Raw genomic sequence first — 13,126 nt, 5'->3', positions numbered from 1 at the left:
TGGATACTTTGGCAGAGATTAGGAGGCACTTCAGCTAAGCAGCTGCAGAGGAACATGGAGAAGGCATACTACTCTATCCAATAGCACATTTCCAGGGACAACAATAGAAGGGACAGTCAGTCCATGAATACAGAAGTTTATGTGAGAGCCCAGAATTTTAAGTTTAGGTGTGTAAAACCAGGAACCAATACAACGCTCTCTTTGCAAAAGAACTCCAGCTTTTTTCTTCGCATTAAAACCTGCACACAGATAAGCTGGACTGCATTAGCATGCTTAGGCCACTTTAATGCAGCTATACTTCTGTTCGTGTGGCTTTTAAAATTCAGGAAATGAAAAGACCTTGTGCCAGTACAACTACAAAAGAAGAAGACAAAAAACAAGTACTCACGCTGTGAATAAAGCAGTATCTGAAATTCCAAGAGGGCACAGGTAAAAAGTTGAACCACATTTTCTACTCCAAGCAATTCAAAAACTTCTTTAACCGGAAAATCAAATAATGGTAGTTCGCTGGTGCTTGGCCTCTGGCAGACAATTGGTCCATAAACACCTGAAAATTTTAATGACCTTCCTGCTGGAGGAAGAGGAACCTCATAGAGAATATTGTAGATGTAGCTTTCTAAAGGTAAAGGTGGTGGCTGAGGTGAAGTCACTGCTTGGTGAAGTTGTTCTAATACTTTCTTACAAGCTTTCATAAAAGACATTGGAGTAATCAGACAAATGCACTTTGAGACATAAAGAGTGTCTCTGCTGATGTCATAGGAGTTAAAACGCTGCAGCTTTGAAACAGAAGTGCCATTGCAGTCTCCAGTGCTGCTGCAGCTATCTTTGTCATTTGTGGGTGGAGTATGAAGAATGTCATATTCAGCATTGTGCATATGATACAATGTCTGCATTGCACTGCAGATCTGTTTGCTAGTAACTTCCTCAAAAAAGGTGAGAGAAAATCCAAATGTCCGTGAGCCATCTTCACGAGTAATAATAAAAGAGTGGAACTGAGGTTCTCTGGAATCTGCTTGTGTCTTGAAAGCAAGCCCTTTAGGCATACAAAGCTATAAAAAAGAGGGAGGGGAGATACCAATTAAAACATTTTTCTCTCCCCTTGCCTGCAGAAACATTGATGAAAAGAGGATTTAGAACCCAGAGACTGCCATCACATTTCACTTTCAATTCTATTAAGTATTACATCTCTATACAACACAATAATACGCATACATCAGAAAAGCTAAAGGAACATATTACAAGGGCTATATCCAGTTTCTGTTGAAACTCATAATCATTTTGTTACTAACCTCAGTGGGAATAAAATAACAGAATTGAAACACAGATAAAGGAAAGTGTTTTGGTCACCAAGACCAGAAACCTGATAGAGAAAAGTTCTATATTTCATCTAAGGAAAGAAATTACACCACATTCTACTTAACAGAAAAATCATGCACAAAGAAGGCTCACTAAATGCAGAATTATTTATTTTTCTACCAATTCTCTAAAATACAACAAACTGTGGGAGAACAAAAGACTCTTCTAGGAATTTATCACTTACAAGTTGTAACTTAATTTCCTTTAAAACAATATCCCAATTAAATGAAAAGCCCCTTTTGAGTCTGCATAATTTTGGAGACAATAATGAATTTCTCTATCTGTAACAGATATCACACTTTCCCATCAAAGAAAATACAGATGAGTGCCTTCAATTGTTAAGGTAGGAAGCTATTACGTGATACGGACCATTCCCACTGCATCCTGGTCAAAAGGGTTCCATTCAACATTCTCAGGATAGCGAGCAAGAACTTTGGATTTAAATGTGCGTCTTAAAGGAGTCTGCTCAAAGTTTTCCCCTGCAAGTGAAAGAAAAATACATAAATAAATATTTCATTCTCTTCTTAAGCTCAAACAAGGCCAAAGAGCAGGACATCAGCAGTTAGACGTGAGGATAAGTGAATTAAGCAAACACTCCTTTTAAGAGAAACAGAAAATGCAAGACAGTTAGTCAGCATATAACCAGATTGCAGATATCAGCAAGGATTAGCATAGTAACATTTCTATGCTGTTAAGTATCTGTGCTTTTCCTTAAGCGCAATTATCTTGAAATTGTGGCTGTGACAGCAATTTTCTAAGTTACTCTTCAGATACTTCAGATTCTTGTTCAAGCATAGCTAAAGCTTCAGTTTCAGTGGAATTTTGGTAATGAAGAAAAGCACAAATAGACAAGATGCAAAGATGATGTAAGTTTAAGATTGACATACAAGTGGCATCACTTAATTTCTTCTTCATGACTTAGGAAAAAAGGGTATCCACCATCTATTACAAGAAGTTAGCTGTGAAGAGAGTCTAAAAGGTTAGAAGATCAAGAACCACATAAATGCCCATGAAGATAGGGTATCAGATGAACAAAGATTTGTGCTTTTTTTTACCCCACACTTTTCCCTTTACCTTCTGTTGCACTTGAAATGAAACGGCTGGCACCATCTCGGGTTTTAGAGGCCTGTATATACTGGCATAAAGCTATATAACAAATAAAAACAACACTTCATTATACATTTCATACTGTCAACTGTAATTACATAGCTAACACATACCAGTAAAAAAACACACAAGTATGTTATACAGGACTAGCATGCATAATAGATTATCTACTCTCGTAATATGCTTTTTATACATATACAACTTCATGCAAATACCTCAAGTACATGTTTCTTGAAAGAGATGATCAGTGTGTAACATACTCATAGCTCCTGTATACACAAACAGAATACTGATGCAGCAACAGGAATTAGCTGCTTATGAAAATAAAGTTTTACATGTTAAACTATAAAATACTCCCAAAGAGCAGATGATGAAACTAACCCCAAGGACAAGACCATTTCAAGGCCTTCAGAACTATACGAATTTAAGTAGCATGGTCCAAATCTTGACAGATGCCATGCATACACTAGACTAGCTAATGCAGTCTTGGTTCTGAGCTCTCAAATTTTCTCTGGAGCAATGATTGTTGACTGTGATAGCACAGAGCTTTCTGCAGTGAACCTTCCAAGTGTGTGTAGTTGCTTTAAAAATTAAGTGCACAACTGTATATCTTAAAATAAGCTTAGCTATCTTACTAGAATGCAATTAGCTAAATGAGCATGCAGCTGTTGACAGCTGCACTAACAATCAGGCACAATTGCATGAAATCATGTGCTTTAAATAAATTGAACTATTCCAGCAACACCTGCAAGAGAGAAAACACACTTCAACTTCTCACTTGTTTTCTTACATGCAGCAATTACATGGCAATAGAAACTGATTTCAGAATTGGCTGGGTTTGTTCGGTACTTTTACAGTAATATTTTAAATCCAATTTCTAAGCCAACTTAGAAGCTTTATTTAATATAACATTTACTTCCACAAAGTAGCCATACACAGAGACAGTTATAACCCTGCCTACAGACAATAAAGAACCTAATAAACATGCCAAATAAAACTTCCATGGAATATTTAAGAAGTCCTTTGAGAGATGAGAATTCATGTAACCCCAGATTTGGTTTAAAGCAAGTCTTAGATATCACCTCAGAGACCTCACCCTCCATCAGGACCTAGGACAGGTCTCAATACCCAAAATACTTGCATACATATTGCTAACCCTCTGGGGCTTAGTACTGGAATTTAAAGGAGGAATTGTCTTTCCTCTTTGGATGAAAAAACCAAACTATCTGATTTTCATACAAAACCACTCAGCTACATTATTTATTACCTTTTCTTCAGTAATATTGTTCAAAGAGAAAAAATGCATTTGGAAAAAACTGAAACATGTATATAAGAGAGGGATAGTTTGGAAAAGAAAGAACACAACTTGACTGAAATAAAACCATCTTTGGAAAGAGCAGAGCCAATGACAGAAAACACAGCAGCATTTCAGCAGGAGCCAAGAACAATCTTAAAATACAAAAACAAGCATTTAAAGAAACTTCCAATCTTCCAGAAAGAAAAGTGGACATAACACCACATCTCTATTTACTGACACAAACAATCAAATAAAGAAAGCTCTCTGTAAAAGAGGCTTTAAAAATAAGTCAGGAGATTTAACACACCTACTATTTTCTATATTTGCATCTGTGCAGATGATGTAATGTCAACTTTTAGATAGTTGAGGAAAAACCATTCACTAAGCTGGTTTGTTCCCTTTGAGTTTGTTTTTCCCTTTCACGTACATACATGGGAGAAAAATATCTGAAGGCCAAATTTTTCTCCTGAACTTGGAAACCTCACGCTATAATCATTAGTTTACCTATGTGCAAGGTCATGTGTATTTCAGAAATAAAATAAAAAGAAAATCCGTTACTTGAAGACGTTTTCATGAAGATGATAAATGGGATAAATATTGCAAAATACATGATGCTGCTCTTCCCTTCTGACAAAAAAAACCCAAATACAACAACAAAAACCACACACACAACCTGGGGGGGAGGGGGGAAAGGCAAGCAAAACCCCAAAACAAACACTGAAAGGATGTTTCTGTATTTTAAGAGGAATTGCCCCATCTCCTCCCAAGAAATAGCCTCTCTAACACACAGATTTTTTAAACCTGAAGCCTGTCTATAACAAAAGTATTGAACTTGATCTCTGGAAACCCACCAAGTCCTGATCCAGAGAGAAACATAAGGCAACACTTACATTACAATTCATCAAACAATTGAACTGTTGCACAGACTCTACTCTTGCCAGAGTGCATTCATATTACACTTCTTCCCTACAGCCATCCTACTCTGATACTGTATCTGTCATGTTAATTTCTACGTGAGCATGATGCTCATTTACTCTTTCACAGCAGCACAGCCTTTCATCTTTAGCTACCTCTTCTTGTAACAGCCTTCATGCTTGTAATACAGCAAACCACTGGACCCTCAGATTGGGCAATGCTGACTACCAAAGGCAGGGAATCTCAAGTGACAGCTCACCTACAGCTTTTGTAAAGTTCAATCCAGGAGCAGAAAGGTGATCTGTGAAACTCCAGAAAACTGGCCACCCTGTTTTCTTGCAATTACAACTAATGAGAACCCAAGCACAAACAAGTTCATTGCCTAGGGTCCCCCTTCACTAATGATTGTCACTAGACAGCCATCCACAGATGAGGGAAGAATCCTCAAACAGTATATGCTTACATCCAGAGTCAAAAAAGTAATTAACCCTAAATTTATAGTTAGTTAGAAGCCTCAAACACTATGCTCCAGCAAAGCACCAACCGCAGCATATCTCCAGCAGGCAAAAATAACTCATGATCTCAAGATCTGACTGTGTGTGATTCAAATGTCTGATTAATTCATAGAATAGAATCACAGAATTCTATTGCTTTTGGTATGAAATGGCTTATATTGAAATGGCTTTGATAAAAATACCGAAGACAAGAACAGGTTTAACAAATGCAGGAGACAAATCTACCAACAAAAGTGGTCAAAGTCTTATTCTAGAACTGAAAAAAGAAGATGTAAGAGAATATAAACTGATAAAAATATGATGTATCCCACAAGTTTCAGAGCGAGCACAACAGCCCACAATTCATGACTATCAGAGGACTGTGATTATCAGACCATGCTTTTCTTAAGGTTCCTCTTCTCTAGCAGAAGTGATGGCTAAAAAGTACTTTCCTTACTGACCCAACTTACTACAGAGGTCTTCAAACATGATATCTCTGTAAATAATTTCTTTATTTTGTTCAAGTTCCATGTAAAAGCAACTTCTTAATGGAACACAATATTGCCTGCTGAAGACTTGATAATCCTCACTTTTCCTGTAGGAAAAGCTCTACAAAAGATGAAAATGCAAACTGCTACACAGATTACAAACTTGTAATTATCTGGATTGAAGGCAAGAATGGTACTCAAATGGCTACAAGATTATTTGTACATGAACTGTCATACAACACAAAATCCATACATATAAAAATTCCAAGAAAAGGGAAAACAAAGCAGGAAGACTTCAGGAAGTTTCAGGCCAACATGCTTTTCAACATCAAATAAAAACAGTAAGTATCCCATTTTATTTTGCAATGTAAATAGTATCACAGCAGCCTAGAGGAACACCATTTCACTAAGCCTTGTACAGGCTCACAAACACCAGTTTAGAATGAGACCTAGTGCTGCACCTAGGAAAGGAATCACAGAAAAGCAGAGGATCTCAGAATGTCTTTGTCATTGGAAAAAAACACTATTTGTGGCACCGCACTTGAAGTAGGACCAGTGAAATTATTTGGATTAAAAATAGAGAATGAAGAATGGGTTAACAAAGATTAACATTTCACTAATCCAGTTTAGCCCATGTCCACACAAACAGCTTAATGAGCTCATAGTGATCCCCCAAAACAGGAGGGAAGCAAAGATTAAACCACTGACACAGAGGTTCTTGAAGTAGTGCACTGAAGAAAATATGGGACTACGGTAGTTTTAATAACCTACATGGGTAACTAAAGCACTCCCAAAGCTGCTCCTCCTCCTAAGGCCCAGCCTACCCACCTGCTGGGTCCTGCCATGATAGGTAATAGAGTTTTCAACACCAGCAACCAAAGGGATTTGGTAATGCCCTTTCCTTCCTCTCCCTTTCTTCCATAGTTCATCAACCCTCGAAGACTCCACCACAGGGTGGAAAAGGAGCAAAGATGCTACAGCAGTCAGTGACTTTATTTTATCCATCTAAACTGTGACAAAACCAAGCTATTCCCACTATGACACTATGTAGACAGCCAGACTGCTCACAGTCCTATATTTTCTCCTTTTTTGTTACCATGTAATTTAAAAAGACATGCATAAAGACTTATCTCAGAATAAGCCTGCTTATCTAAAGAGAAGTCACCGGCTAGGCATAACCTCTGAGTCAGTCTTCTTGGGTGAAGGACACCCAGGACATCAAGCACTGCTGCTACCAAGGCTTCAGCTTGGCCCAGCTCTTCCTGCAGCAGTCTCGGACTGGAGTGACATACACCCCCTACTGTCCAGACTAAATCTCACATAAGAGTCAGGTTTATTCCAATCCCTCCCTCTCACATCCCTTCAGTAAACTGACCCTGATGCACTGTTTGCATGCATAACAGAAACCACACACCTGCTCAAGTCTATCAAGGAGTTAAAATATATTTAGTTGGAATACGAAATTAAAACCAGCCCCTTGTTCACATCTGCACTGAAGATCACACCAGTCCTCTAACAGTCATCTAATACAATTCACAGCATATGGAACTATGAAGACAGACAGACTTCAGTTCTAACATTATTTTATACCACCCTGAATGATGCTTATGTGTCTGTTATTTGGACTTCCTAATTACAAGCACAAGAGAAGAGCTAATGCATGCACTCCAAGTATCCTACATCTGAACTAACAACTATACGTCATGTTATTGTATGATATCTTACTAAGTCACCAAACACTGAACATAAGCCGTATCACAATGCAGATTTGTAGTGAACACTAGCAACCTCTCTGTCATTTTACTGCTCCTCCCTGCTCTTACCTATTATTTTTCTTGCTGTTCAACCTGCAAGCAGGAAACAGCTGTGTCTGTGTCTTGGTCTGATAAGAATTAGGACTTACAGACTCAGAGATACTACATGGAGTTTCCGACCTGTGCAGTGCAGCATTACTTTGAAACTATCTACATGAAACTATGCATATCAATGGATATCACTTTTCTCCAAGTTCATACACAGAGCACAAGGAAAAAAAGTTATAGAAACTAGAATGAACTTAAGCATTCTTCAACTCAGTACCCTGAACACTATCTACCAAGCTTTCCTCAGCTTTGAGAGGGAATAAATAGGATTAATTTGGAAGGTCTAGTTGTAGCTCTTTCCTGATTCATCCAGAGAAAAATCTGATTCACTACCTTTTTTCCCTCTTTGGGAGTAGAAAGGAAGGAAAGGAAAGAAAAAAAAACTACTTAGAGTTCCAATTACTTATGACCTCCCACTATAATATAAACCATTACATTGGTTTTGACTGAAAAGTGGATTTACTGCAGGTTATAAAATATGAAATTATGAATTCTCAATGAAAAAGAAAGAACCTTTTTTAAAAGGCTGGAAATTCAGCCTTAAAACCCTGCCACTTCAGAGACACACCTCTCCCTTCCCTTTTTTGACCATGCCATTTACAGATCTGTTTACAACCTGAACTATTCTGTGACTCTACGAACCACGGGGAAGTGCAGCTTATGGTTGCCATCACCATTATTAGCTGCATGTAACCACGCTATGTAATAACACACTTCCCATCAAACTTTCATGTGTAGTCACAAAATAAGCTAAACTTGTATTGAAACCTCTTAACACATACACTGTAAATTCAGCCTGTGTCTGACAATCACATACATCCTCTCAGTTAGCTTACAGCAACAGAAGTAACATATACCCAGCTGGCTTGTTTGCCAATTTCTAATGCTAATTATCAAGAAGACTTCTCCCTGATTGTAATGATTTATTTCTCCCTGCCAAGTAGTTTGTTCCTTTGTAAGTATGCTTCTAACCCTAGATGTCTTTTTTCCTTCTTCAATACATCAATCAATCATTCTCTGTGACCCACACTGACACAAAAAGTTTCCATTCATGTAATAAAGCTCTCTCTAGTACAGAACAGAAAAGTGTGGCCTATGTTATCCTTAATTAGAAAGGTCAAACTTGATAAAAAAGAAAATAGATGCCAGGGATAATTTGCAAACAAAGCTTTTAAAAACCGAATCCCAGCCTTTTGTATAGGCTCTCGATTCACTATTTGGTTTTAGTTTTTAGAAAGTGACTGCAATGCCACAACTGTAAAAATTATGCAAGACTGAGAACTGTACAGGAAATTCTCTGTGCACACTAGCTAGGAAAGAGTCTTTTAAGCAGGTGTTTCAGAGGTACAGGTAGAGTCCAGCTCAATTTTCCCTCTATGACAATAAAGAGCAAGTCAGAAGAAGCTACCTCATTACCAGAACAAGTGCCCGATAAAAGAACTAAATGGTCATGCAGCACTGGTTTTACAGAACCTTTTAATACTGACACCATCACTGTTCACGGAGTCTCTTGATCTGCTCAAAACTACAAAACAAATGCACACAGAAACTTCTACTGATTCTGATTAACTGGTTTGCTGCTTTCATCGTGCCAAGCACCTTGCTTCTTTCAATTTTTGTGGTAGAGCCTGCTATCAATTAAATTTATTTGGTCTCAGTGTGCATTTATTGTATACATGACATCTGCCAATTAAAAAATATTAGCATGCAATCAAAACATTGACTTTGTATTTTCCACATAAGGACCTACTTACAGAAATCTTCCTGCATACGCAAGCTGTATATTCAATTCTTGCTGCTACTAAAATTAATGTTTAATGAAATAAATGTAAAATAGCTTCAATATGAAACAGTCATATTGCTGTGATTAAATAAATTAGTAAGAACAATGAGAGTCTGTACCAGCAACAGATACTATGAACCATACACTTAGGACAGCTTTCTTGTTCTGCACAGTACACTGGAGGAACTGAACTTTGGATTCAAAAATTCCCATAAAATGAATTTATAACCATATCCTTTACCTCCACACTTCCTACACTATGGTCCAAAGAACCTTACAGCGGTGGGACTCATTGCAACTTGTGCAAGGTGGCAATCTGAGACTGAGTTGACCATGCCAGCCAAAGAGCAGAGGTTTTCCCCAGTGTTGTTGGCAAGTCAGAAGTCAGTCAACAAGGGGATTTGAACAGTGCATGAATTACAAACACCATCCAGAGAATAGCCTAATTCTACCTCACTTTCAATTAAAAATAAAGCCATACTTAAGTGAAAATGGATATCATAGAAAATTGACATAAGTTTGAAACCAATCTTTCTCATTCTTGGATCTTGGATGCAGACATGATAACTGCAACAGCATACCTGTCAAAGAGCCTAATACATAAGGAAAAAAAGTCTAAATTGTTTCCAAAGATACAAGAATGGCCAGTGGTCCACAACACATTTAGAATTAAGTTAACCTAAAGCCAGCAGCTAACGTCATAAACAGCAGTAGGATTCCCAGTTCGGCCAGCAATCATTCTCAGTACACACAGTAAGGCTACAGGTATGATGCTAAATAATTATGTTTACCGAACACATAATTACTCCAGCTTTAAAATTCATGGTCTAAATAAAAATAGTTGGCTGGTAAAAGAGGTAAAATGTGCATACTTCTGCAATCCATACTGTAGAAATGATGAAAGTATGGAGCAAATGAGAGCACTTTGGAGGGAAGGGCCACTGGAGGGAGGGGGTATGTACCCTGAGAGATTTGAGCACTTCTTCATTAATCAAACTGACAAATGACCAATAATGTTAACGTGGCTACATTGCAAAAACAAATACAGGTGCATAAAATACAGGCATAGAAAGATAGTCAAGCCAAGAATCAGTATCTTAAAATCAAAAGCAAAAGAGTTCTGTTAAAAATAAGATTTGCATAGACACACTTGCCAATTGAAGCTTTCCAATACTCAGTTTCCAAGTCTTTAAGAGCAAAACTGGGATAATCAAACAATTAATCAAGTTGTACCTGTACCATACTAGATGCAAAATGCAGTGGCAATCTGTTGATTCATTCTAGCCCTTAAAATACAGACAAGGGGAAAGAAAAGCAAAACCCTAGTCTTCTGCAGAGCAACACTATTCTGATTTTTGAGAACCCAATATTCTAATATTGAAGAAAAGTCTTTTCAATAAATACCTAAAGGTCTATCAATATACTAATAATTAGACACAGTTTATTTTAAAAACAAAACCAGTACATTTCTCCAATTTCTTCTTTATGAGTGCAAAAACACCCCCTCTACAATGTAGGAGATTAACATCCAAAGTTTGGCAGACTGAGGTAAGAAATTAATTCAACATGAATTCTTGGAATAAAAACCATGATTCAAGAAAAGCTGCAGCTGCCAAACCTGTAAGCAAACAGACACTCCATCAATGGACAAATGCTTTCAGATTATGACTTGTTTCCTTCCTTCCAGTTCCTCCTCCTTCAGCAGAACTGCACGTATTTCTCATTAGAGAGGACTCAGCAAACTTCTTCCTCTGTACTAAAAAGAATTCTTCCCTTTTATCCTGAAACACATAAACCTTCTGTCCTCCAGTTCTATCTCCCCTTCCTCCTGCTGGCAAGACTACCTGCCACAGTGCAAGCTTAACTGATGGTCAGACCAGTTAATTTATTACTGGAACTGGGACTTAAACAGTTTTCAAAGCGGATCAGGTTATCTATATGAGAAAATCTTCATGACCACTTTCATTTTACTGCAGCACTGCTGTTTAAGAAACTGGAATCAGGGGTTTCATCCACTGCCTCTAAAAAATCAGGGTTTCAATCACTGTCTCTAGCAGCTGTCATTCCTTTGGATTTGTAACAGATCTACCACCTATGATTTTTGCCTCTGGGACTTCCTCTGAAAACTTCTTTATGCAAGTTACTGTTTCACTTCCCCTGACAAAAGAGCTCAAAGGCAAAGGAAGCCCACTGTCTTCCTTTCTAAAACCAAAGTGCAAATACACAGATACACATTGCAGACACACTGCCTTCGACTTAGGTATCTATCTTAAGTGTAACTGGAATGTATGTTGCATGGAGTGCCATCCTTCATCTGTAAAAGTTGGAGGACTTTCTTTAGAGGAAATAGGGAGAAGAGGAAGAAAATAATCGGAGAGAGGAAAGGCTCCAGGGCTCCAGGCTTTGGTTCTTTTGTTTGTTGGTTTGTTTGGGTTTTTTGCCTGTTTGTCATCTAGGGAACCTGCATTTGCTTGTAACAACCCCCATCCCAATCGCATGAGAACTCCTTCTTTCCAGTATACACCATACATTTGAATGTTCAATGGACAATACAGCTCTTCCTACTGCAGTCGCTAAAAAGGTGGGAAGGACAAAGAGATAAGTTAACTCTAATCTGTCGGCTGTGAAAGATCCTGTTGTTTCCCCGCTTTCTTTTGCTTTCTAAAATTCAAGAGTTGCAATGTTTCAAGAACTGTAACATGAAGAACCCCACTGTAAACTGAAATAAAAAAGCTCGTTCCACTAACTGGGTATCTGTAACCACTGAATGTAAGTAATCTCTCGATGATCTACTACTCTGATAGAATAAATTCTTCCTAGCCCTCTATGGCAAGTGAAATTTTAGGAGTTAATAGCTATCCATTCATCATTTACATTTCAGTATTTAGTTGATAATAAAACATATTGCTATACACACACTGGAATAGTTTCAAATCCCGCAACAATGAATTTAAAGCACTGCAGAAAAACAGCTGAGGACATCTGCATTCTGTGACTGCAACATCAGGAAACCAAAAGCCTTTGTTTTTTATTTTCCTGGTACTGTTTCAAGGAAGGCGGGGAGAGGTGAGACAATGAAGTGGCACAAGAAACCACCAAGAATCTAGGGCAGCTTTTAAAAAGCAAGCAAGAAAAAACACCCCAAAATCCCCAGCTTGCTTCTTTAAAAGCATCCTAAAGCTTTGGGGTGCTTTACTACTTTGCATGCGACACAAGAAGGCAGATGGACACAATGGGTTTTAATCAAGACCACCTGGCAGAAATTCCCAAAGAAATGGTCTTAAAACCAGAATTGTTTTACTAAACGACTTTTCTGCTCTAGCCATAGCAAAAAGACATACAGAAAGATATTTAGATCCGTTTCCAACTGAACAACAGAAGCAGCACTCAAAATTACAATGACAGGCATGTTCTCAGCCATGGAGGTTGGGGAGAGACATGCCGTTTTCATGACACAATAGATCTAGCAACAGAAGACACTAAGAAAGGAAAAGGGTGGCTTGCATGCACTAGAAATATAGAACAGAAGTGGAGACAAGCATATTTTAAGCATATTTAATATAGAAATCAGCTGTTCTCCTCATGCTCATCTAAGACTGGCAGACCCAGTGAGACTGCTTCAGGAAAGCCTAAGCAAACAGAAGCACAGATAATTTTGGGCAACCCCTCTGAATCACTGGACATCCTTCTACAGTGACACCTCCCATTCAGTTAAATGTCCTTACTTGTGTGCTACTGTCGCCCTCACAGCTCCAGCTCTGAGCACTGATGCATACATGCCTGTGTAAGAGCACAAGGAGCAAATGTTACTGAAGCATCTGTCC

The 13,126-nt window shown here is 38.1% G+C and overlaps 1 protein-coding gene across 3 annotated transcripts in view; it reads right to left on the bottom strand.

The window, feature by feature from the left end:
• The window catches only part of DENND5A (DENN domain containing 5A), a 71,202-nt gene that overhangs the window by 49,143 nt on the left and 8,933 nt on the right, over positions 1-13,126 (bottom strand). For all 3 annotated transcript variants that reach the window (XM_034061847.1, XM_034061848.1, XM_034061846.1), the window contains exons 2-4: positions 2,431-2,502; positions 1,726-1,835; positions 389-1,049 (exon numbers count right to left, since the gene is read on the bottom strand). In XM_034061847.1, the coding sequence (XP_033917738.1) occupies positions 389-1,049; positions 1,726-1,835; positions 2,431-2,502 (843 nt within the window). The remainder of the gene's footprint in view (positions 1-388; positions 1,050-1,725; positions 1,836-2,430; positions 2,503-13,126) is intronic.

This window comes from Melopsittacus undulatus, chromosome 4 (genome assembly GCF_012275295.1).
Source record: "Melopsittacus undulatus isolate bMelUnd1 chromosome 4, bMelUnd1.mat.Z, whole genome shotgun sequence".
NCBI classification, from domain to species: domain Eukaryota; kingdom Metazoa; phylum Chordata; class Aves; order Psittaciformes; family Psittaculidae; genus Melopsittacus; species Melopsittacus undulatus.
Note: the sequence above shows the minus strand (reverse complement) of the source record. Positions and strands in the feature narration are given on the sequence as shown.